At 36.7% G+C, this 24,702-nt stretch overlaps 1 protein-coding gene across 2 annotated transcripts in view; it reads left to right on the forward strand.

Moving 5' to 3' along the window:
* Positions 1 to 22,553, forward strand: part of LOC123320824 — a 31,192-nt gene extending 8,639 nt beyond the window's left edge. The window contains exons 3-5 of one of the 2 annotated variants that reach the window (XM_044908264.1): positions 14,102 to 14,191; positions 14,250 to 14,405; positions 22,439 to 22,553. In XM_044908264.1, the coding sequence (XP_044764199.1) occupies positions 14,102 to 14,191; positions 14,250 to 14,405; positions 22,439 to 22,489 (297 nt within the window). In that variant the 3' untranslated portion in view covers positions 22,490 to 22,553. Of the gene's footprint in view, positions 1 to 13,959; positions 14,192 to 14,249; positions 14,406 to 22,438 lie in introns of those variants that run through there. The other variant, XM_044908263.1, reaches the window with a different exon arrangement.
* The last annotated feature ends 2,149 nt before the right edge of the window (positions 22,554 to 24,702 follow it).

The raw sequence follows: 24,702 nt of genomic DNA on the forward strand, positions 1-24,702 counted from the left end.
CTTATTCCCTGACTTCTGGAAGACCACCTGTATAACCCCTATCTTCAAAACTGGTATTAAGGATCAAATAAAAACTATCGTCCTATCAGTAAACTGTGTATTCTAGAAAAAGTGTTCGAATCACTCATTCATACTTACTTGCTCTTCCATTTTTAAACTAGAATAATAACCGAACAGCATGGTTTCGTCTGGTATGCCCCAAGGTTTCCATTCTGGATGACATAATTGAATCCAGTATTTTACCATTGTCATTGAGTTGAAAGTTGAACTGTCCCAATGATTTGTAAGAGGTGAAGTCTTTGAATACAGTAAAAGAATCGCCGAGCACTGGATCACAAACCATATCTCCATTCATTCCCGCAACCCATGAAAAACGCGGAAGATTAAAATCACCCAGGAGAAGGAACTGGTCATCACAGTTCTCGTCCATTAAATCTGTAACAGCATCGAGGTATGTCAATTAATCACCGGAGGATGTTATTGGCGGAATGTAACATACACCAACACACAACTTCATCGTTCTACTCATCCTTATTTTGACCCATAAGTCCTCGACCAATGTGGATTGAAGAGAGTCTGACACAGGAACACGCTGTAGATGTTTCGCAACGCCTATGAAAACACCACCTCCTTTCCTCTTGTACCTCGTTCTCACTCTCCAAGGTTCTGAGGCGAGTATCTACTCAGTCCAACCTCTTGTTCATGTTCTCAAAGGTCGACAATTTGGACTCGAAATCGTCTATTTTATTTCCGTAGTAGTTGAGAGATCTCATAAATTACGCCTGTTGATTTTTTATGGAAGCCAGATCTGAAACGATTTTGTCCAACTTTCTTTGGCCACTGCCAGAATTGGTTGAATCAGAGAAGCATTCTTTTTAGACCCATTTAATTTCTCCAGCCTCTCCAGAAATCTTCAACACACTGGACGACACTCCAAGGCAAATTACATGTATTTCATTAGTACATGAAAAACATTTCCCAGCTGGTTTGATTCTGCTGCTGGGTGTACCGCATGAGACACAGTTGACCGGCATGTTCTATGAATTCGCAAAACACGAGTCTCAGGACACCAGATTATCACGAAAAACCTCACCAGTCTCTCACTAAAGGTGAAAATAACTGGCGAAAACTGGCAACTGATTAATCATCTGTGTGTGGGTTCTCATAATAAGTAAAGTGTTCTATTATTTGTGATTTAAAAAGTGGAAAATCATGAAAACTAGAATTTTGATGAATCATTTATTGACTGAATGATTGATACACACAAATTATTGTAAAAATACTTTAAAGATACAATTATATATCTGATATCTTAATATATAGAACTAGGTCTGCCATTTTGTGGGTTACACCATTTATAACTCAAAATTGGATGAACTGTTTGTCATGAAAAATGATATTTTGGATTTTTTTACGGCCGGGTTAACATAAATTGCATTTAAACTCTGAAAAATTTTATGAAATCAAAGAAAAAAAAGGAAAAAATAATGAGGATAAATTTAGATGCATACCACCCGACGATATGAATATCGACAAGTGTTACGTTCTGAATTGAACTAGCCAATTTGCCATCGTCAAGGCCCCAAATGGAGTACGATCCACCGAAGAAAAGCAGATGCTGACCGTGGTTCCTTCTTGCGAAGAACGCCAGTAGGTGTCTCAACGGTTGATAGCGTGTTCACTATTCGTTATTTTTTTTTTTTTACAAAGTAACAGTGTTGCATCAACCATTTAGGTTATTAGCAACATCAGTGATACACTATATGTAGGTATACAGGTTGATGTTCTTAAGGTATTGTACAACTTTGCATGATTGATCCTCACTTAACATATCTGATAATAAAGCGCTTGAAAACATAAGTCTATGGTTGGCGTATTTTGGGCAATCTGATAACACGTATTTCCCGATGATTGTGGTGCAGCATAGTTCGCATCTTGGAGGTGGTTCACGTTTCAGGAGAAAGCCATGTGTAAGGTTTGTATGACCAAGACGGAGACGAGTCACTTTGATTTGGTACTGACGGTTTGATGGAAAACATTGCCATTTTTGGTAAATTGGTTTTATATCGCGTAGTTTTGATTCTCACTGAGACCATTCGGATTGCCACGAGGTTATAAGTGTTTGCCTGATGTAGCTCTTCACATCAGCACACACTAGTACCTTTGAGTTTATTGTTAGATTTGAGCTTGTGGAGGTTGCTTTGCGTGCGCAGATGTCTGCTTTTTCATTGCCAGATATGCCGATGTGAGATGGGAGCCAGAAAAGGAACACTTCTTTGCCGTTTTGGCTACCCATTAAGAGTTGACTCTTGATGTCTTGAGCTATCTGGTGCTTGCTGTATAATTGTTTCAATGAGAGTATTGAACTATGCGAATCGGTGAAGATTACAAATTTTTTCTCGGTTATCTAGCTGAGGCTGTGTATGTGTTTTGTTGCCTGATGTATCGGGTATAATTCTGCAGATAAAATGTTTGTGTGTGCATGTAACCTGAATTATAACTCCCGGTCTGACGTGATCATCGCAGCTCCAACTCCGGTTGATGTTTTAGAGGCATCTGTGTAATGGTGGTACTCCTTGTAGTTTTCGAGTAATTCATTGAGTTTAGACTTGATGACATGAGGACTGGTATTATGCTTGTCGTATCTTGTTAAGGTTGTAACGGCTTTTAGAGATGGTTTTAGCCAGGGTTCCATGTCATAAGAAATGGGAGGTATCTCTGGTAAAGATAACTTTAGGCAGTTTCGATTCGATTCTAATCGTAGAGAGGCTTAGTTGTTCTGGATCTGTTAGTGAAGAATTCTCTGGTGTTTTTCTTTTGAGTGTAATACCGCACTGGGTTGAAGTGGTTGGCTGATACGGAGGTAGAGTAGGTCAGGCTCAGTTGCATTCTTCTGGAGGCTAAAACAGGTTCGCCTAGTTACCATTGTAGACTGTTGATGGGAGTCGTTCTGAAAGCTCCAAGGATGATACGGAAGGCGGAATTTTGGATGACATCTAGGAGTTTCAGAGTGGAATCACAGGCGGAGTTATATGCGACAGAACCGTAGTCGATACGAGATTTGATGAGGGATTCATACATAAGTAGCAAAGTTGGACCGTCCGCACCCCAATTTTTATTCGACGCTATCTTTAGAATATTCAGCGTTTTCTGGCAGTCGGGACTAAGTTTACTGATGTGTTCTTTCCAGTTTAATTGCTTGTCCATATGCATTCCAAGAAACTTTGTAGTGGGCAGGCAAGGTAGTTGGTGACCATAAATTGTTAGTTCTGGTGTGAACGGATCTACATGTTTGGAGAATACCATAGAATGGGTTTTGGATCTGGAGAAACTAAAGCCGGTTTCGTTGGACCAAGATTCAAGCTGATTCAGTAAAGTTTGAAGGAAGGTCTTCATGTTGTCACGATTTCTTTCCTTGACGAATATAACCAGGTCGTCGACGTATAGGCGAGCTTTGAGGGGTTTACTCAGTTTCTTCAGAATGTCATTGATCGCTACAAGAAAGAGAGTGGTGCTGATTATGGATCCCTGAGTAGTGCCGTTATCTTGAGCTTTGCTGCTGGATGTCGATCCGTTCACTCTTACAGTAAATGATCTGATATCAAGGAAATTTACTATGAATGCGAGACAATGCCCTTGAATATTCCAAGAATGTAGTGTTCGTAAAATCTGTGTCGCCATGCTCTGTCGCAGACTCCTGTGATGTCGAAGAAAATTGCCATACATATAAGAACCTGAGAAAAGGCTTCGTGTATGAAGCTCTCAAGTTCTATTATGTTATCCAATGTGGATCTGTGCTGTCTGAAGCCGCTTCGTTCTGTATCAGTAGTTGAGCTTTTTCCAGAGTCCATGTGAGTCTTTTGTTGATAATTTTTTCCAGTAGTTTGCACATTGTGCAAGTCAAAGGAATAGGTCGATAGGAATCTGTTAGTTTTTTTGGTTTATTGGGTTTCAGGATTGGAATGATTACTGCTTTGCGCCATTCATCAGGAAATACGTGTTCTGACCATATCTTGTTGAAAATCTTCAGCATGTGTGCCTTTGCGTTGTTAGGAAGGTGTTTCAAGAAGAGTGTTGGTATGTCATCGGGACCTGCGCAGGAGTTTTTAAGGCTTCTGAGTGCGTCGTCTAGTTCTATTTGTGTGAGAGGCTCGTTTAGAGGGTCACTCATGTGACGATGACGATGATTTCATCTCTTTCTTGCTGAAATTTGTGTTGTAAGAAAGTGTCGCTGTAGTTATTGTTGCTGGTATGTTCAAGATAGGCTTTAACAAAAGTTTCTGCAATAGTTTCTGGCACGACTAGGGCTTGACTAGCTCGAAAATTCGAAGGACCTGGAATAAATGAAAACGCGATGCTGGGGGTTGAGGTGCCTACCTTGAACAGGTGGATATCCTCGAATAATCCTAGGCCATGGTTCTCTTGCTAGGTTAGCTAACCACGTTGAAGAACAGAACAGAACAGAACAGAACCACACATTCACTTATTGTTTATATGTTAAAGTTTGTAGAGAGAAATATTATAGAGTTCAAGAAAGGAGAATAAGGAATCATGTAAATATTATGCACTGAGAGGCGTTAATTCGTACGGTAATTTCGAGCGAAGAGCATTGATTGATTGTCTCTTTATCAGCGGTGCGACAGATCTCATGTCCAGCATATGGGAATTTAATTTATTCTTTCAGATGAATCCCTCGAAATTATGTAATTACAAATATATCTGAAAGTATTGTGGGTTGCAGTAACATTACCGCCCACTTAAAATAGAATATTTTAGGTAAACTTGCGAGAAAGAAAAAAAAATAAAAAAGAAGAGACAAAAAAACAAGAGAAACAGAAGTTATTGAGAAGGCAAAGGACACAACTTCACCAAGGGTCTCTGCAATATACTTTGTGTAGTGCGAACAGTTGCTACTCGAGCTATTTCATCAGCCCCATAATAGAGCGTTTCAATACGTGCTAGACGCCAGCGTAATGGTGGTAGTTGCTCATCTTTAATGAGAACGAGCATACCCGGAGATGATGCTTTTATGTCCTGGTTATACCATTTTTTGCGTTGTTGCAAAGTATTTAAATATTCGTTGTGCCATCGTTTCCAGAAGTCTTGATGGAGACGACCTAACAGTTGCCATCGCGATAATCTATTCATAGAAAGTGAAGTTAAATCTGGTTCAGGTAACGCACTAAGTTGAGCTAACGTAAGGAAATGTCCGGGTGTCAGAGCTGAGATGTCATTTGGATCATTACTAAGCGGGCATAGTGGACGAGAGTTCAGTAATGCCTCAATTTGTGTTAACACAGTATAAAACACTTCGTAACTCAATACCTGATCACCGATCACTCTAAATAAATGAGATTTGACTGATTTAATACCTGATTCCCAAAGGCCGCCAAAATGTGGACCAGATGGAGGATTGAAACTCCACTCGATCTTTTCAGTATCAACAGCATTGTGCATATACTTAAGCATATTCCTGTACGTACCTTTAAAATTTGTTCCTCCATCGCTGAAGATAGTATTACAGCGACCTTTTCGAGCGATGAAGCGCCGTAGAGCAGCGAGAAAAGCATCCGAAGTGAGATCTGACACTAGTTCTAAGTATAGTGCTTTCGTTGTGAAGCAAACGAAGAGGCACACGTAAGACTTCATGGTTTTAGAACCACGATATTTCAAGAGAGTGACCGCAAAGGGTCCTCCAAAATCTACACCAACGCACTGAAACGGTTTTAGCTGACTCACTCGTAAGGACGGCAGATCGCCCATGAAAGGTTGAAATGGTTTGGGGTTCAACCTAAAACATGTATGACATTTAGATATTATCTTATTTATGGATCGTCGAGCAGACAATATCCAAACCTGTTGGGCTAACAGATATTGAAGTGTTTGTGCACCAGGATGCAAATAAACCTGATGGAAATACTGAATGACAAGTTCAGTTAGTCGATGGGAAGAGGGCAATAAGGCTGAGTGTTTGTGTTCGTAGGCCAGACCTGAAAAGGAGAGAAGACCGACCACCCTGAGAAGGCCATCCTCTCTGAGGAATGGATTCAATTTACGTAATTGTTTTGATATAGGTTTTTTGTTAATCAAATTATGAATATCTGTAGAAAAGACGGATTGTTGAACATATTTGATGAGAAAGAAGAAAGCTTGTTTGAGCTCCATCGAAGACGAGACACCGAATCTACGAGAAAGAGGATTTTTCAAGTTATGAACAAACCTTAAAACATGAGACATGATTCGTTTTATTTGAGAGAGACTAGAAAAACTCGACAGTAAGTCATCAACGATTGATAGAGAGACAAAAGTCAATAGAGAAATCTGACGTTCCTCTTCTGAAACAAGAACAGGATCAAAATGTTCACCAATCTCATTTTCTCCTGATCGTAGCCAAGCTGGTCCCACCCACCATAGTGATGATTCGAAAAGTTCACCAGGTGTCAGACCACGAGATGCACAATCTGCAGGGTTATCCCTAGTTTAGACATGATGCCAATTTTCTGGGGAAACAAGTTCCTGAATTTGAGTAGTCCTATTACTAACAAAACTCTTCCATCGATGAGCTATCAATATGAAATGTCTTCGAATATGAGGAATATACCAGGTTAATAAGCTTTGACAACAAAAGACGGTAGAGATATTCGCTTTACCGGAACGTCTTTCGACTTGCCACATACGAAGGATGTGCCGATAGAGGCGTTTTCGTAAAAGAATCGCAGATAAACGACTGCTCCATATCCTCGTTCACTACTATCTCCAAAACCATGGAGTTCACATCTAGTGAAGAAATCTGAAGCTAATTTTCGTGGAATTTTGAGCTTGGAAAGCTCTGCTAATTCGGACCTACACCTCTTCCAACGTAATGTTACATCTTGTGCCAGTGGATCATCCCACTGTAAACCTAAAGTCCAGAGATGTTGGATCAAATGCTTTGCCAGAAAAGTAAATGGGGAAAGGAACCCTAAAGGATCGAAAATTCGCGATAATTCGGACAAAATTGCTTGTTTCGTATAGACTTCACTAGAAACATTAGTGAAATGAGTGAATTCATCTAAGGACGGAAACCACATTAAACCGAGAATTTTGACGACCGGATCAACATCAAAATTCAAGGAATTCTGGTGTTGATGGTCCGGAGGGATAGAAGCAACTCGACGTTGTTACTACACCATTTGCGAAGCTGAAAACCACCCTTATGCAGTAAAGAAATCAATTCCTTCTGCAAAACTTTTGCTTCTTCCAAATCATCACATCCTGTGACAATATCATCAACGTATACGTCTGTCAACAAAACTTTGAAAGCATTAGGAAATGAATATTTCTCATCCTGCGCCAACTGGAATAGAGTTCTAAGTGCAAGAGAAAGAGCAGGGGAAACTCTATACGTTACAGTATTCAACTGATATTCTTGGACAGACTCACGGGGTGAAAATCTCCAAAGAATTCCTTGGAAATCTCTATGAGAAGGTTGAATCAAGATTTGCCGATACATTTGCTTTATATAAGCAGTGAAAACAAAATTATGAATGCGGAAATTCAACAGAATTACCGCAATGTCTTTCTGCAGTTTTGGACCAATGCAGAGAGTATCATTCAATGAGGGATTTCCGGGAACACAAGCAGAGGCATCGAAAACCACCCTCAGCTTAGTTGAAACACTATCTGGCTTGATAACGCAATGATGAGGAATATAAAATGAATTTTTCGATCTTAAATCTGAAGATATCAAGGACATATGTTTACTAGATATATAGTCACTCATGAAATTACGATACTCTTCATGAACACTGGATGTTTTTATTAGACGACGTTCCAAGGATAGGAGACGACGAAAAGCTAGGGAGTAGGTATCACCGAAATAAGGAATGTCATTATTCTTGAAAGGTAACGCAACAGTATATCGTCCTGATGCGTCCCGTGTGTGATAATTTTTGAAAAATTGTTCACAATACTCATCTTCCTGTGACAAGGCTTTGGAACTTCTCCAAGTTCTCAGAACTTTTTCAAGGTAGAATTTATTGAAGATTCGTCAATGGAAGCATGAAAAGAATTTATAGTCGGAGGGGAGCCTTGGATTTTTTCCATAAACATCCATCCAAAAACAGTTTGGAGGGCTGTGGGTTCTAGATCGTTACCTTCCAGGCGGCCATCCCTAAGAATTAAAGGAAAAACATCTGCGCCTAGAAGGATATCAACTGAACCAGGAGTGGCGAAATCTGGATCAGCTAATTTCTTTGAGGAGACGCAAGACCAATAGGAGAAATTAATAAGTGTACTTGGCATTTGTGCGCAAATTTTTGAGAGTACAATTGCGTCAAATGTGAAAGAAGAATTAACCTGATCTGTGGGACGTATGGTACAGACAACACAACTATTGGCCGAAGATGAGCTATCACCAATACCGAGGATGGCGAGCGAAATCTTGGATGTTTTTAATCTTTACCTATTGACACAACTTTGCGATATGATATTAATTTGAAAACCACCATCTAACAAGACGCGTACCTTCTGAAATCTACCCCAAGCATCGAGAATTTCGATCTGCGCAGTTGCCAGTAACACGGGAGTTTTAGTGGAAAGAACATTTGTCAAAACTTGTGCGGGCTAAGGAACATAATTACCAGAGGATTCACTTTGATTCGAAAAAATAGTTTGTGAGTTTGATAAACTATTTGATAAACTGCGCATGTGCAATAAAGAATGATGTTTTTCATTGCATGTACGACAGCTCGACTTAGAAGAGCATTTGTTTATTTGATGCCCAGAATGAAGACAATTAACACACCAATTTTTCTCAGTCAGTTGAGCATTCCTGTAATTCAAATCTTCTAATTGTAGGCGTATCTAATTTTTGGATTAGGAGATGAAACAAAACAAAGTCCCAATGAGCAACTGGTAGTCCTAAATTATTTAGAACAGATAAATTTTCTGAAAAGACTTCCAAAATTTTTCTAAGACCTGCAGCAGATTCAGTTTGAATTTTTGGGACGTTATAAATCTCCTTCCAACATGTGTTGGCCAAAAGTCGTTTGTTTTGGTATCTTTCCTTTAAGGTTCGAAATACAGTTTGATAATTTTGTGAGGTAAGCGGAAACCCTTTTATTAGATTAAGGGCCTGACCAGAGAGTGAACCTAAAAGATATTGAAATTTTTCTATTTCACTCAAACTAGAATTTTCGTAAACCAGACTTTTAAATAAATCATAAAATGTTGGCCAATTTTTATAATCACCTTCTAAATTTGGTAAAGTAATCTTTGTCAATTTGACATTAGGCGTCTTGACAATATCATGAGATGCTTCAGGTTTTATTGCGGGAAATAAGTTTACATGTATGGTCTTGATTGTGAAATAATTATCTAAGAATGCAGTTCTGAGTGGCTTTTCTGCCTCATAATCAGGATTTTCAGTATTAGACAACAGAACGATAATTTGATTATGAAAATTTAAAAACTTCTCAAATAAATCGTCCAACATTTCATACCTCAACAGAAATCTTACGTGAAAACTTTCATCAATAACAGCATTCTGAGCTAAATGGAAAATTTCTCTAAGATCATCAATGACAACTTGACGACTAGCTTTATTCTGTTTCAGTTTAGCATTCATGTTTGTTTATTTACGAAGAATACGTTCTCAAAAGGTATATTGCAGACACCAAGTAAAATATGAAAATTATGAATTTTGAAGAGGAAAGAAAATAATAAAAAAAACAACTCCAAATACACCAAAACAAAACAATGCCTCGATGAAATGAATATTATAACGAACGACAATATTCGAGAAAGAGAGAAAATGACTTTTGTTTTTGTTCAGAATATATGGTTGTGTTTTCCTTTTTCTGAATGACGTTAAATTAAATGCGGTAAAATAGAACCTGTTTCCGAACGACAAGTATAACTATGTTTATCAGCGATAATTTTTTGTTTGTCTTCTTTTTTTTTTTCAATTTAATATGGATGACCGAAATAATCTCGAAGAAACTCAGCTGAAAGAATTTTATGAAAAGAAAACTGATTCAATATCCGGCTCGAAGGACCAAAATGGCACGACTAGGGCTTGAAGAGCTTGAAAATTCGAAGGACCTGGAATAAATGAAAACGCGATGCTGTTGGTTGAGGTGCCTACCTTGAACAGGTGGATATCCTCGAATTATTCTAGGCCATGGTTCTCTTGCCGGGTTAGCTAACCACGTCGAAGGCTTCAGAACAGCACCACACATTCACTTATTGTTTATATGTTAAAGTTTGTAGAGAGAAAGGAGAATAAGAAATCACGTAAATATTAAGCACTGAGAGGCGTTAATTCGTACGGTAATTTCGAGCGAAGAGCATTGATTGATTGTCTCTTTATCAGCGGTGCGACAGATCTCATGTCCAGCATATGGGAATTTAATTTATTCTTTCAGATGAATCCCTCGAAATTATGTAATTACAAATATATCTGAAAGTATTGTGGGTTGCAGTAACAGTTTCATTGTCGGTTATTAAGTCTCCGTTTGTCTCTAATGATGGTATGAAGTAGTTGGAAGTTTTGCCTGATATTTTCTTTATATTCTTCCAGACTTTGAAGATGGGCGTGGAACTGTTCAGAGATTAATCAAAGTTAGTCCAAGTTTCTTTCTTAGAGGATTTAAGGGTGTATCTGGTAATAGCTCTTAGTCGTTTGAATTCGGTTAGATTTTCGGGGGTTGTGCTTCTTATATCTGTTGAAGGCATTTTTGCTTGCCCGGATCGCATTTTCACATTTAGTATTCCACCAAGGCACTGGGTTTCGTTTATTTATGAAAGATTTTCTTCCTATGGTAGATTCTGCAGCGTCGATAATGACTTGAGTGAAGTTTTTTACCGCGATGTTGATGTCTTCTGCCAGGATGCATGTATTCATTTTGTCACTTATTGTCTCAGTGAATTTGCTCCAGTTAGCATTGTTTAACCGCCATTGTGGGGGGAGGGTTTGATGTTGTGTTATGGGTGGGATGTAGCTATTGTTGTTGATTTTTATTGGGAAATGATCGCTGCTGTATAGAAACTGCAATACTTCCCAGGAGATCGAGAGGAAGGGCCGACGAGTTTCCAGTGGCCGAAGATATATATTGCATACATGAATATCGTTCCTTGTTGTCAATGAAGTGTCAGAAGTTTTTTGAATTTCTTCCCTGTTTTTTCAATTTTCTACCGAATAACCACTGGTATATCTATTAGAGATAATTCCCCAATATAAGGGTCCTGTAGCGTTCCTCGAACAACTGAAGAATAGAAGAATCATCACTTGGAAGACTGGACCTGGTCCAAAGACCCTCCCAGTCAAAAGCAAGATTTGAGTTCTGAAGGCATTTCTAACGACAAGGGTGATCCTCCACCAAGATCAGCAGAAGATTTTTGATGCAGAGATGTTATTCCTCCCAATGCAATTGAAAAACAAGTTATGTACCTATGATTATTTATTTTTTTCTTCAGTCATCATCAAGTCTTAGAATGAGTTTGGATGAAGGCTTTATAATTCATTTTTTTTCTCGTTTTCTGCTCTGTTTCTTTGTTTCCGATATTATTTCGAAATGAAAAGAGGATAAAGAAATTTCCATGTCAATGGAAAGGAAGCCCTTCAGTATTGAAAGCTTATTCTGTAAACAAATTTGACCTCACTACACTACTCACGGGGAGACAGGGTTTTTTTACTGAGGTTTTTCCCTAAGCTCTTGTATCGTACTCCAAATTGTATGGTACCCCGTTACACTAACCTTTGCTGAAACTCATTCATATGCTATATTGTTTGATAACTAAAAATGTATTGCTGACATTCAAATGAATATATATATATATATAATTAAATTAGTCTTTTAGATCGGTGAAATTACTTACGATGATTTCGAACTACACTAACTATGTATTCATATAATCACTTCATGAAGAAGATCGTGATAATAGCTGTAGAATCTCAATGAAAATTATTTATCAAAATTTGCAGAGCGAGGTTGAGGCAGTTTGCTTCGATACTTGCCGTGACCGGACTCCGCTATTCGTTATTGAATGAATGATAAATACACATAAATTATTGTAGAAATACTTGAAAGATACAATTATGAATTTAATACTACTAACATCAATTAGTGAAATTATCAATTGGCGGATTTTTCGAAATCCTTCATTATTTGTCCCAAATGTTAGTGAAGTTTAGGTTATCTTCCTGGTATATTTTCCTTTCGAATTTTGAAACAGCGAACTATTTAATGAATCGAATAAATTATCAATCTGATGAGAAAACTCAGCGGTATGTTACGCGTTTGTCTCCACACAGAAAGTTTCAATAGCTGCTGCTACAGTGTGACTCAGTTGTGGGGCTGCCACATTCACCTTCATCTTCATATAGGAATTCGAAAAATTGAAATTATTTTCAGTTTATTTACTGCAGCCTTTATATGTTCTCTTAGAATTATCAAAATGGAAAGCTTTCTTTATATGGTCCATACAGCAAACTTCCCTGTCTCAAATTCTATTCATTCTATATTCATCGATTGGTAAGTTGGATAAGGAATTTTCAATGGAAGATACATAGAATATGTTGAATGAAATATTAGTATTTGAATTTGAATAATTAGATGTGAAAATTTGATGATATAGGGTGGATTTACAGGGGGTTTAGGAATTGATAGATATTTGAGTTACTTCGGTTCCCTAGGATTATTGAAATCAGAAAATCTGAAGTGATCCTGACATTTTAATTTTTTTCACCAGGCAAATTTCTTCTGAAGACAATACTTCAGGAAGGATATTGACAAGAGTAAACAATCTTAAAAGGAGATGAAGACTTAACTATAGAGCCAGACATATTTAAAGAATTAGTAGCATAAAAGGAAAATAATTAAACGGTTGTGAAAATATAATATTAGCAACGATACATTAACCAATAACATTAAATATTCATAAATGACTACTTACCTGCATAAATCGACCATCAAGATAAATTCTAATTCCATTCAAATATTCTTTCAATCACTATTCGAATTGGATGATTCAAGAGGTCTGAAATACGAAATTAGAATTTCTTTTAAATCTGTATCATGTACGTGAATCAGAAAATACTTACGTCGTACTATCACGTCAAGGTTATTGAACAATAATGTTCATGCACTTATACAAAAAACCTCTGTAAACAATCACAACACGCACACTAGCTCAATGGATGATAATTGAGCGAAACGTTAAGGGAGATCGGCAACCGAATGCGAAGTTGAGCGAAGCTGAGAGTTTTCAATGCTAAATGATGAGCTACGTCACTCGATTCGTAGCTTGACGATTATATTAGTACTGAAAATGCTCAGCTTCGCGCAACTTCGCATTCGGTGGCCGATCCGCCTAAAACACGCCAACGGCCACCGTCCGGCACTTCGAAGTTTTGCGCATGCTTGGCGGCCATTGAAGGTGTCGTCCAATCAGAAGCTTCTTCTCAATTTCTTACTTCGAGAGTATGTATGATGGAGATGCCTTGAACCAATTAGTACAAACAAATGTACCACTATTAAATTCACAACAAAAGGGAGTTTATGATACGATAGCAGTCGATTCTTCTGGGATAGCAGCCACTTTGCTAGAGGGATGCAGAACAGCTCATTCTGCGTTTAAGTTACCGTTAAACCTGCAGACAGTTGAGTAGTACCCAACATGCAATTTCGCAAAGCACTCAGCAGTGGCAAAGGTTCTGACTGCAAGTAAAATAATTATTTGGGATGATCCAGAATAGGCCACAAACGAGCGTTAGAAGCACTCGATCGGACCATGAAAGACTTGTGCAATGATTCAAGATGTTTTGGGGGCGCATGGATTCTATTGTCCGGTGACTTTCGACAAACATTACCGGTCATTCCAAAATCCACGGCTGCCGATGAAATAAATGCTTGGCTAAAATCATGAACATTGTGGCGCTATATGCAAAAACTACAATTAACTACAAACATGCGAGTTGCATTGTTGAGTGATCCATCTGCCAGAATTTTCTCTGAACATATTTTGCACAGTCCAACTATAAATTCATCCCTTCAGTTTGACAATGAAATATAATCCTCAGATTCCGGATTTATCCATAACAAATTATTCCTTTTTGCAGGAAAAGAAGGGTGACGCAATACCAACGTTGATATTTTGGTTTTTATTCGAATCTCTGACGTGCTGGAAGGGACAGTGCCTGGAAAATGCGGTAAATTAAAGCCATCTTTTTTTTCAGCAGCCTCATTAATCCCGGTTTTTATTTTCAGAGTATTTCCTTAGCGGAACAAGTTTATGAATATCCTTGGTATGATTTGGATCCCACGGCCATGAGCATTTTCAAAATATTCTACAAACAAGTTCAAGTTACATTACAATTAAAATGTCCCCCAATTATAACCATCAATTTCGCCTATTTCTACGAGGTTTGTTTTCAGTCCGTATTTAAGCTTGATAATCTGACCGGAACCGCATGTATATTCTGTGTATTTTCAAGACCTGACTTCGAAAGCTCCACTTCTCAATATATCTGCTTGTTATATCAATTTATACGATGAAACAGATCCTCATAAAAATTTGATGATAAAATCCGTATCAAAGGGATGAAAAATATGAAAATTAATAAATTGTGTGTGAAAATACAAGATACAGCGAAGTTTATTGTCTAGAAATAATTATTTGATCAACTAGGTTGTTAATGACGGCGATTAATGTTCGAGATCATTAATTGCTCAATTAATAAACGAGTTGATTACAAGATTTTTCTGTCGACCACATTCTGAATTGAATGGGAATTCTTGATTGCAAAAATTTTCTATCGATGCCTGGTCAAATTTGACACTTTATAAATTTTGTAAGTTCATATCGGAATGTTGATATTTATGCGGCCGATCGAACAATTCGAGGAGTCCATAGGGGGTATTATATTCGAGTTGTGACAATTTGAGTAAATCACATTGATATCGTTCCCTATAATATCTGTTAAAGCATGTGTGGAGCTGGTGGAAGCTGGAGTTGTAGTACATAGATATATTGATTACACTCTAACGATCATAATTTTTCTGCAACCTTCACTATTCATCTCTTCTCAATTCACCCGCTAGGTACTACGAAAATCAATTCGACATACAAATAAAATAATTATTTGGGTAGCTGCTGAATGTTTCTATGTTCGATTGCTCATTATAATAATGCATTAATTATTTAATTAATTATATATATATATATATATATATATATATATATATATATATATATATATATATATATATATATATATATATATATATATATATATATATATATATATATATATAGATTTGTTCGACCGCATATACAGACCCAAAACGGTATACTCGACCGACTTTTCAGTCCAAAAGTGACGTTGTCAGACCCGGCTCCGGGTCTGGTAACGTTCGACCATAGAATCGTTATAAGGGGGGTTAGGGGATGCTAGGGGTGAATTTTCAGGTGGGTCTGAAAAGTCGGTTATACTCGTTATTATATACAGAAAACTTCAGGGTTTGGCCAGTGCGAGGGCGCTTCGAGCGAAATGAGCTTGATGTATATAATCCGCATAGTTGACCAACGCATCTAGTCCGAAAATTTGGCAACGCTGCAGTTGAAGAGCTTGAGAGTTTATTTTGTCATCTTTTCGATTTATACACCTCAAATGTACTATAAGAAAACTTATACGATCCCGGTATGATGAACAGTCGTCATGAGAAATATTCAATGGCAATATTTTGAATTGAATTGAAGTGGTGTTATTGGATTCTTTTCGTATACGAACTATAATAGCACACGTATGGAAACTTATACAAGCCCGATTAAGTGAAGTGAGTCGACCTAATTTCAGGAGCACTGGCACGTTTAGGATCCTATGCACAAAAATTGTATTTTCACCACACTCTACTTGACCTCTGCCGTGTTTACGAATTTACGAATTTCCTGAACATCATTGTAGTTATATTTGGTTGACTTGACAGGAGCTCTTTTCCAGAAATTTTTCAGAAGATCAATATACAAAAGCAATGGAGATTTTTTACTCCTACCAAAGTGATAAAAAGGTTTTTTCAGTATGAAGTCCTTATTATCTTGAAAACTCTATCTCTTCAGCAACTTCATATTTGTTTGAATCATAGAGATGAAATATTGGAAATTATTCGAGTATCCCGAACTAACAATTGGAAATTTTCAGTTCAGGAGGTGGAAGGGTATTCCTCAGTCAAACTTTCAATTTAATCATTTATAAAAATACACATAAAAATCATTATCAATTCAGAGGACTTTCAGTTACACGATTGGTTTTCGCCTATAGGTACAAGTTAATTTACAGAGTGATGTGATACCTAATATAAGTTTAATATAGATATTTGAATTAGCTTGAGCTGAAATGAACAGATGATATAATATACCAAAATAAATAAAAACACCTAAAAACTGTCTCTCACCAATTTATTCTACAAGAACTACCGGTTTCGGGATGACTAATCGCATCCCATCTTCAGGTTCCAACACCAGAAACGCTGTTATGAGCCTCTGGACTTTAAAAACCTACTGGGATGTCAATAATTCTGGAAAAGACCATAGTGATTTTTCAAATTTTGACATTTAAATTGACATTTTCTGGAACTCATCTATGTCTTGAAATTTTTACTTCTCGTAACTAGTAAATTATTTCGCAACTGTTGCGATAAACTGAAATTAAATACCTTCAGTGACGACTGAAACGATTTAAAAGGAATCTGCGAGGAACGTTTGACTATTGACGGCAGAGGGTAGAGTAGGGTAAAGTTAAAATTAATTTTTTTTTTGGCGAAGATCCTGACTTCATCGGACGTTTATAGTTTTGCGGACGTGTGATAATCTAGTTTGCATACGAAAAGAATTCAATAACACCTCTCAGATTCTATAATATTCAAAATATTGTGATAACTTTTTCTTTCAAGGTGTTCCAGACATAAAAATCCAAAAGCGTAAGGTCGGGGCTTCTTGTTGGCCATCTTACCTGACTGTACCTTCCAATCCATTGCACCCCAAAATATTGATTTATTTAGTGCCGTACATTCCGGCTATTATAAGCTGGGCAGCCATTTATTTGAAACCAGACATTTTCTCCAATATGTCTGTCAAGATGCTTTGGATCAATCGGATCGGGAAATATTACTCGTCCGAAAAGTTCACCTCTCATGACTGCCAACCACACGTTGACCCTCAACCCATGTATGGAAAAGAGAAAACTCCCATGCGACCATGGTTTCTCATTTTCAACATGAGTTGAGGGTCAACGTAAGATGGCCACAAAGAGGCTCCGACCTTACGCCTTTGGATTTTTATGCGTGGAACACCTTGAAAGAAAAAGTTTATTAAATTAGCGTTCAGACTCGAGAGGTCCTGATCGAAAGAATAACATTGTGTTATGCTGAAATGCGCAGGGTTGCAGATTCACTACAAAAACGATCTATAAAATGTATTGAACAAGGCGGTGGACATTTCGAGCAATTATTACGAGTATAAGTGCTAGTAGTAATTTTTTTTCTTTACATGTTTTCATAAAATCTATAACATTAAAATTTAGTTTATTCATTTGGGTTATTTGATTTTGCAGATAAATTCATGATTTCCATGTGAATAATTTTAATATTCAATCATTCAATCAAATTAAGGTTTGGAATGTGTCGAGTTTTTCGTTGTTATCTTGTTAGCTATTATATTCATATGTTAACAATTTCTCCTTCAACGTATATTTCACAACTGGAACCGTCGCCCTGAATGCGTAGTGCGATCGACCTCGGTAAACGGTTTCAAAAACAGTTATGACAGGTAGAAGTCCTCTCTGTGAGGAACTGTGGTGTTATATCTAATTTTTTTTTCTTTTTTGTATATGATATTTCAGTTTTGTATTTTTTGCTTTCATTTTCGTTTATCCACACAGTTTATGTATGCATGTATGTAATCTATTACCTTCGAGTTTATAGGCTTGTCCTCTACTGGAAACCATTACGTAATAAATAAATATAATGAAAGAAGACTAGCAGCAAGAATAAAAACTTATATGTCATTCGGAAGCAATCCAAAAGGAGTATTTTTTGTTGAAAAGAAAACATATCCATAATTAATAATTTTTCATTGATAAAACCATTGGAAAAATAGGCTTAATTTTGTTCACTTCAGAATCGTGATATTCATCCCATCCCCTTACCAAGCCCGCAATAAGAAATTTTTTCGTACACACGAATTCTCATCATGTAGCAGATTTATTGCTGTTTCCAGATATTTGGACAAATTTAATTAGGCTACGAGATAACTGTAGTGTGATTGATACCATTAGAAAAACTTGGAATATTTCGTGAAATCAAAAAATGTTATATTAAAGAATAACCGATAACATTTCGATTATATGTTATATGACATTTTTCGTTCCAAATCACTTGTATGATCTCATCATGAAGTTTGTCCCTTTTAAAAGGAGACACGCTGTATAAACCAATAATCAATTAGATTTCAACCTTTACAGTCGAAAATTAATTTTTCAACAGTATTCAATTGCAAAACGCAGTATACAAGAGTTTGCTCCCCACATGCAGTATGTAGAGTGTTTAGAACTTGGAGATAATATTCAACCTTGAATTTTTCAAATTGTATGGCCACATCACAAACCTTCTTTGTATATGAGAATCTGCAGTAATGACGATGCTCAGTTCACTGAAGATCATGCGTTTAATACTCCAGAGATCAAATAGTATCATCGTGTGAAACCATAAGAAATACTACCGGGATATTCGAAAGAATACGAAGTTCTACGAGACAGAGAGTTGATGCATATATTTTAGCGAGAGGTAGTCATTTTGAACATTTATTATAGTTTTGCGTTATTGTATCTGAAATAAAATGAAAAGTACTGTTGTCAATTATGCTCATTAATCGAAAGAAATTTCAATTTGTTAAATTAAAATATTAGGGATATAATTTTCTTCCGGAAATTAGTAATTTAACCTTCAGAAAGATTCATAGAACATCTTTATCACCCGTCATAGACATACAATATTTCAGAATATTCATTCTATGGAATACTTTTACTTCGATATGGAATGAACAGTAATCAGACTTGATTGCAAGTTTATATTTCTTCCGAGAAAGTATCGAATGTATCGAAACTTTGCAGGCGATTTTTTCTCCCGAATCGAATAGGAATCCATAAGAGAATTTTGTTTTTTGAATATCTATCCCACGAAAACAATTTTTGAAGGAAAATCATAAAGGGTTATGTTCGACCCTTAATAATGAAATTATGAGATCTAACAAATTGTGTGAGTAATAATATATACTTAGTGCTTCATATTATGTATAGTTTTATGACTCAGTGTTTTTTAGAACCCGTAAAAAAATCAAAAACTATAAACTCGTCATCGCCTTCCAAAGGCTGTATCTTGGATGGGAGGTCCATTTCGAAAAAAATTCATAGGAACTACCCCTGCTTATTTTCATCGAGGAATCATCTACCTTAGTCCTTTGCATTTGTATAATATTAACTTTCCACAAAATATTTCTCCTGGCATGCCACAGGGCATAAAAATCGGAGAAACACATTTTCAAAGTAAGGAATGGCCTGGACAATACCTATCCAATTAAATGAATTGGTCCAGGAGGCCCAACTGGGAACCATGACCTTATATATTACCAGATCTGAACCTTCTATACAATTCTTTGTGGGTAAAATTTAAGGAGGTTTATGAGGAGGATATCCAGACGACGAGAAACCAATTGAATGATGAATTTTTGTGATCTATTAAGAAACAATGGCAAAATGGATCGAAAGGCTTTATCTCATCGGAGAATTCAACGTGACAGATGTGAACAAACAAACGGTTCTCATTTCGCAAAACTTTCAAAATAATATTGACGGAATTTGAACGTCAGTAATCAATTTTTTCATTTTTGTTTGTGTTATTTCATTTCAGTGTTTCGCATTAACGAATGATTGTACCTATCGAGGAAAGCTATTACGATTATTCTGGTCGTTTTAAAGCTTGTTATGGAATATTTCACATCTCATACCTATTCATTGACGCGATACTTATAGGAATTAATTAGATTTTTCTTTTTTTTTATTTCAATTTGGAAAATACATTAGAGGAGGAATTCTGGGCTTGGCATGGACTTCTTGAAAAGTGAAACAATTATTTTCAATTCGACATACAGGATGATATGATAAAACTGAACACATTGAATTAGGTGTGATGAGTGTAGCTCTGGAATATTAAAACAATTCATATTTCGCTCTCTAGATCTCAATTTTTGTCAACAGTGTTTTAATAAATTTTGTTGATTTTTGTCTCATTTTTATGATAGTTGGAGTACTTGCACGAATTTCAGGAACCCCTTGTAGATTTCAGAAGGAAGCTAAAAATTTATTTTTCATATTTTATTACAATCATTTTATGTATACAGGCCTCCCAAGGTTATGTTATTAATGGATCAAAATTTCAGAAGAATCTGTTAAAAAGGAATTTGCTTCATGAGAATATTGAGAAAATACTTCTTGCTCAACAAACTCACACATATATGAATTTCTACCGTAACACCTACTTTTTCGCGTCATTTTCTACATCGAAATTGTCGGCTCCAGTCCCGTCAAACTGGCAACAGCGCCGGGATCGTGAACGTTGGCCATATTTACCGCTGGAGTATATGTGGGATTGTAAAGTTGGTGCAATGTCTCGGGTTTGGAAAATATTATCGATTATGCTACTTTTTCAAATGAAGGAATTCTTTTCCCCTCTAAGTGTGCCTAAGGAGTTATAATTCTCATTAACGTTATTTCATCATATATACTCGAAAGAAACATTCGGATCATGTGGGTCTCAGGTCGCCTTAAAAACGTATCGGGACTGGAAACATCTATTGGACAAATATATATATATATATATATATATATATATATATATATATATATATATATATATATATATATATATATATATATATATATATATATATATATATATATATTCTTTTGAAAAAGAGTGTTGAAAACTTTTACAATCTGAAAATAACGGGTGTAAAGAAATGGAACAAGAGACAGATCCTAAAAACCTGTTTCTCGTTCCAGATCTCAGTGTAAGCAGAGGAAAAATGTCAACGGGGTACCATACATATCTACGTATGATACATGAAAAAAACAGAGATAAAAACCTCAGAAAAAACTCTCTGTTTGCCCGTATAAGTGTAATGATGATGTATTTGTGTAAAGAATAAGCTGAAAATAATTGAAATTGAAGGACATCTTCTTCATATGACAAAATCCAAAAACTTCTTCCCATTCTTTCTACTATGCTGGTTGACGAAGAATAATCTGAAAACAAAAAAGAAAGAAAAAAAACGAGAGGGGTGTATTGAATTTTATATTACTCATTAAATAATTTTGAAATTAGTAACCCAACTCAAAAAAGAATCGGTAACCGAATGAATACCTTCGAAACCATACGCCTCTTGACTGTTGTAAATTTTTTTCCTTATTTGCATTGTTATCGAATCACCTACTTCGTTTTGATCTATGTTTTTCGAGCAGTTTTCAGGAATAAAGCACATTTTGACTATGTTCAAAATGTGGCTATGGCAAAAGTATTAATATCTTTGGGCTCTGGCGCAAGAAAGCGAGTATCGTACAGTTGCCCATCTCGTTATTACTTTTGAAATCTTAGCTATTCATTCACAATATATAGGTCTATATATTTCTATGTCGTTGATGTATACCTATCAGGTTTCAGAAAAACGATAATCGGCTAAAAATATCCTTGAAGAGGACATGTAGGAATCACTCGTTTAAAGTGTACTACTAAAGTGTTCAGGAAATGAATGAAAATTGAAGACGAAATTAATCAAATTGAAGAAAATAAACGTAGCATTGAAATAGTTCGTGTATGGAATGAGATGAAAGAGAAAAAAATATGGAAAAAAACAAAAAAGTCAAACTTTTATTTCTTGTCTGATTTATTTATGATATTTTTGGAAACTGGTCGAATAAGTTTCCGACTACGACATGCCTTCTTTTTTCCAACCCAAATGTACCGGTTTGCTTTTTTTTGTCGAAACGTGAATTTTGGGAGCTCATCGAAGAGGATGGATAAAAATTGTAATTTGGATGGCATGGTGTTACCTTTAAACTGAGCTATATAAAAAGATCAAAAAGAATTCAATTCCTAAAAGAATAGGGTTTATTTATCAAAATTCAAAGGAATCGTTTTCGATTGGTTCATTGGTAGTTTTTCTTTTATTTCAGTTAGCTGTTCGAAGGAACTATAAATTCGATTCATTATTTTCCATTTCATTTTATGTAATTTTTAATTAGATCTTTTCGCTAAATATCTTCACATTATTGAACTGAAATGATTTCTCAATTGTTTCATACTGACCAATAATTATGACATGGCTTAATTCAGTAATTTCCTTCCAGGTGATGAAAGGATCATATTCGGTGCTGATGTATTTACAGAAAATGTATTGAGGATCGACTCTTGGCTTTGAAATATGTACACAAATTCATGAAAGAGCACGTCTAGATAATTAAAATGAAAAGTATTATTTATAAATAACCGTTATTGTTATTGATATTTTTCACAACCTGACAAAATATTGCCACAATGATATCAATCTCGCCCGCACCAAATCACATTCGAAAAGAAAACCAAATAGGAAAAATGCCGCCTCCAATAATGGATAGAACGACTTTTTTGAAGCTGCTAGATTTCCTCTTCGAGTAGATTTCTTTTGTGTTCGATGGTGATAATCCCTAAGTGGCCGCTCTTGTGATGAACGATCTAGTCACACAATGATGAACCAACTTACATTTGTGATACCTTCTTTCAAATTTCATGTTGATGACTCTATAACAACTATATCAAAAGATAAAGTAAATGAAACAGTACCGTTGTTCAACCGGTATCACAAAAAAATCCAGTTCATGGTATAGGTAGAAAATCGGGGTTCATTACCATTTTTAGACATATATATAAATAGAGAGAGAGAGAGAAATTAACTTTATTGATAATACAAAATCATCAAATGGCTATCGATCGAAGTCTTCCTGCCATATATATAAATATATTCTTTTGAAATAATAATAATATTTATTGATCCCTTAAGACATTCACAATGTTTAGGACAAGTCAAAATTGAATTGGAAAAATTAACTTTCAGGAACTCATTCTACAATGATATCCTTATCATCCAGAGACTCCTTAATACTGTAGTACCTTTTTTAAAGCAAGATACATTTGATGTTTTTTTTTTAATTTCATTTTATTGAGCAACTTAACAGTGTTAGACAGGTGATTGTACAATGTTATGGCCCGATACACCGGGGAAGTCTCATATTTAGATGTTGTATGGTGTGGAATATACAATGTTGCATTATTTCTGGTGGAGTAATTATAATAATAATAATAATAATAATAATGTCTGGCCTGTCTGGCAGCTATCTGGTAGATGGCCTGCCGGGTAGCCATCGTAACGACGTAGACGGTGCAGCCAGCCACGCCTGCTGTCCGCAGTCCCATCCCTTTTTCCTCTCTCTTTCACATCCTTTATGGGGGTGCTCTTTCTGCTCCCATTTCTCTACCCCTCACCCAAACCGAGAAAGGGGAGCACAAACCCATGGAAATGGTGATTACGAGAAGCCTCGGAAACAAGTCGCTGCCTGGGGATCGTCAGGGCATGTCTGGAGCCGGCGCTGGACATGACAGCATGCGGGACGTCGGTGGCAGGATGTTGAGGAAGCGGGCTCCTGCTGCAAAAGAAGCTACAGCTCCAAAGCAACAACAGCAACCAACGAGTCCAATTCAATTGCCGACTCGAACCGCTGAAGGTGCTGCGCAGGATATTCAGCCAGTGCTCACCCAAGCGGGGTTAGTTAGAAAGCGCATGAAGTGGACAACGTCCATGAATGAAACTATTGTGCGTATATATAACTCCATCACGGGACTAGGACAGAACACGAACAACTATAGGAAAAGGCTCCATGAGGAATTCTGCAACGCCTACCCAAATCTCAATGTCACTGAACAACGAGTGGCAGACCAGTACCGCGTAATTCTGAGAAATAAACTAATACCAACGGCCCGAATCGACGCAATTAAACGGGAACTTCAGCGTCCGCTAGCAATAGAAAATAACACCAACACCTCTGATGAAATTCACATGCCTGGGCAACAACACCTAGAAGACATTGATACTGAAAGTCCATCTTGCAACCCAAGTGAGCCTGAATTCCAGGACGGTAGGGAAGAGCTCCACCGACAAGTTCACTCTGACATGAGGAGATACTTCGCCGAACTGGAAGGGACAGACCCTCTTCATCGAATAACACCTCCCCGACTCAATACATCCAAGAAGCTGTCACTTATAATCGACATCTTGAATAAGGACGTTTTACCTGAATACCTACAGAACGGAAGTTCATTGGAATATCTGCATCTAGTTTTTTACTGTGCAGCGCTGACGACAGCTAAAACCATAGGGGCAAAAATTCGCGGAACGAACAACAATGGTCCAAAATTACACAAATTTCACGCGCCAGCATGGCAGAAACGTCTTCAACACAAAACAGAAAGGCTAAGAAGAGACATTGGACGACTGACGGAGTACTTGAACGGGAATCGAGGAAGAAAGGTTGTGAAAGCTGCCAAAGAGATCATGGATAGAAACAGGACACACACAGAA

This window comes from Coccinella septempunctata, chromosome 9 (assembly GCF_907165205.1).
Source record: "Coccinella septempunctata chromosome 9, icCocSept1.1, whole genome shotgun sequence".
NCBI lineage: Eukaryota > Metazoa > Arthropoda > Insecta > Coleoptera > Coccinellidae > Coccinella > Coccinella septempunctata.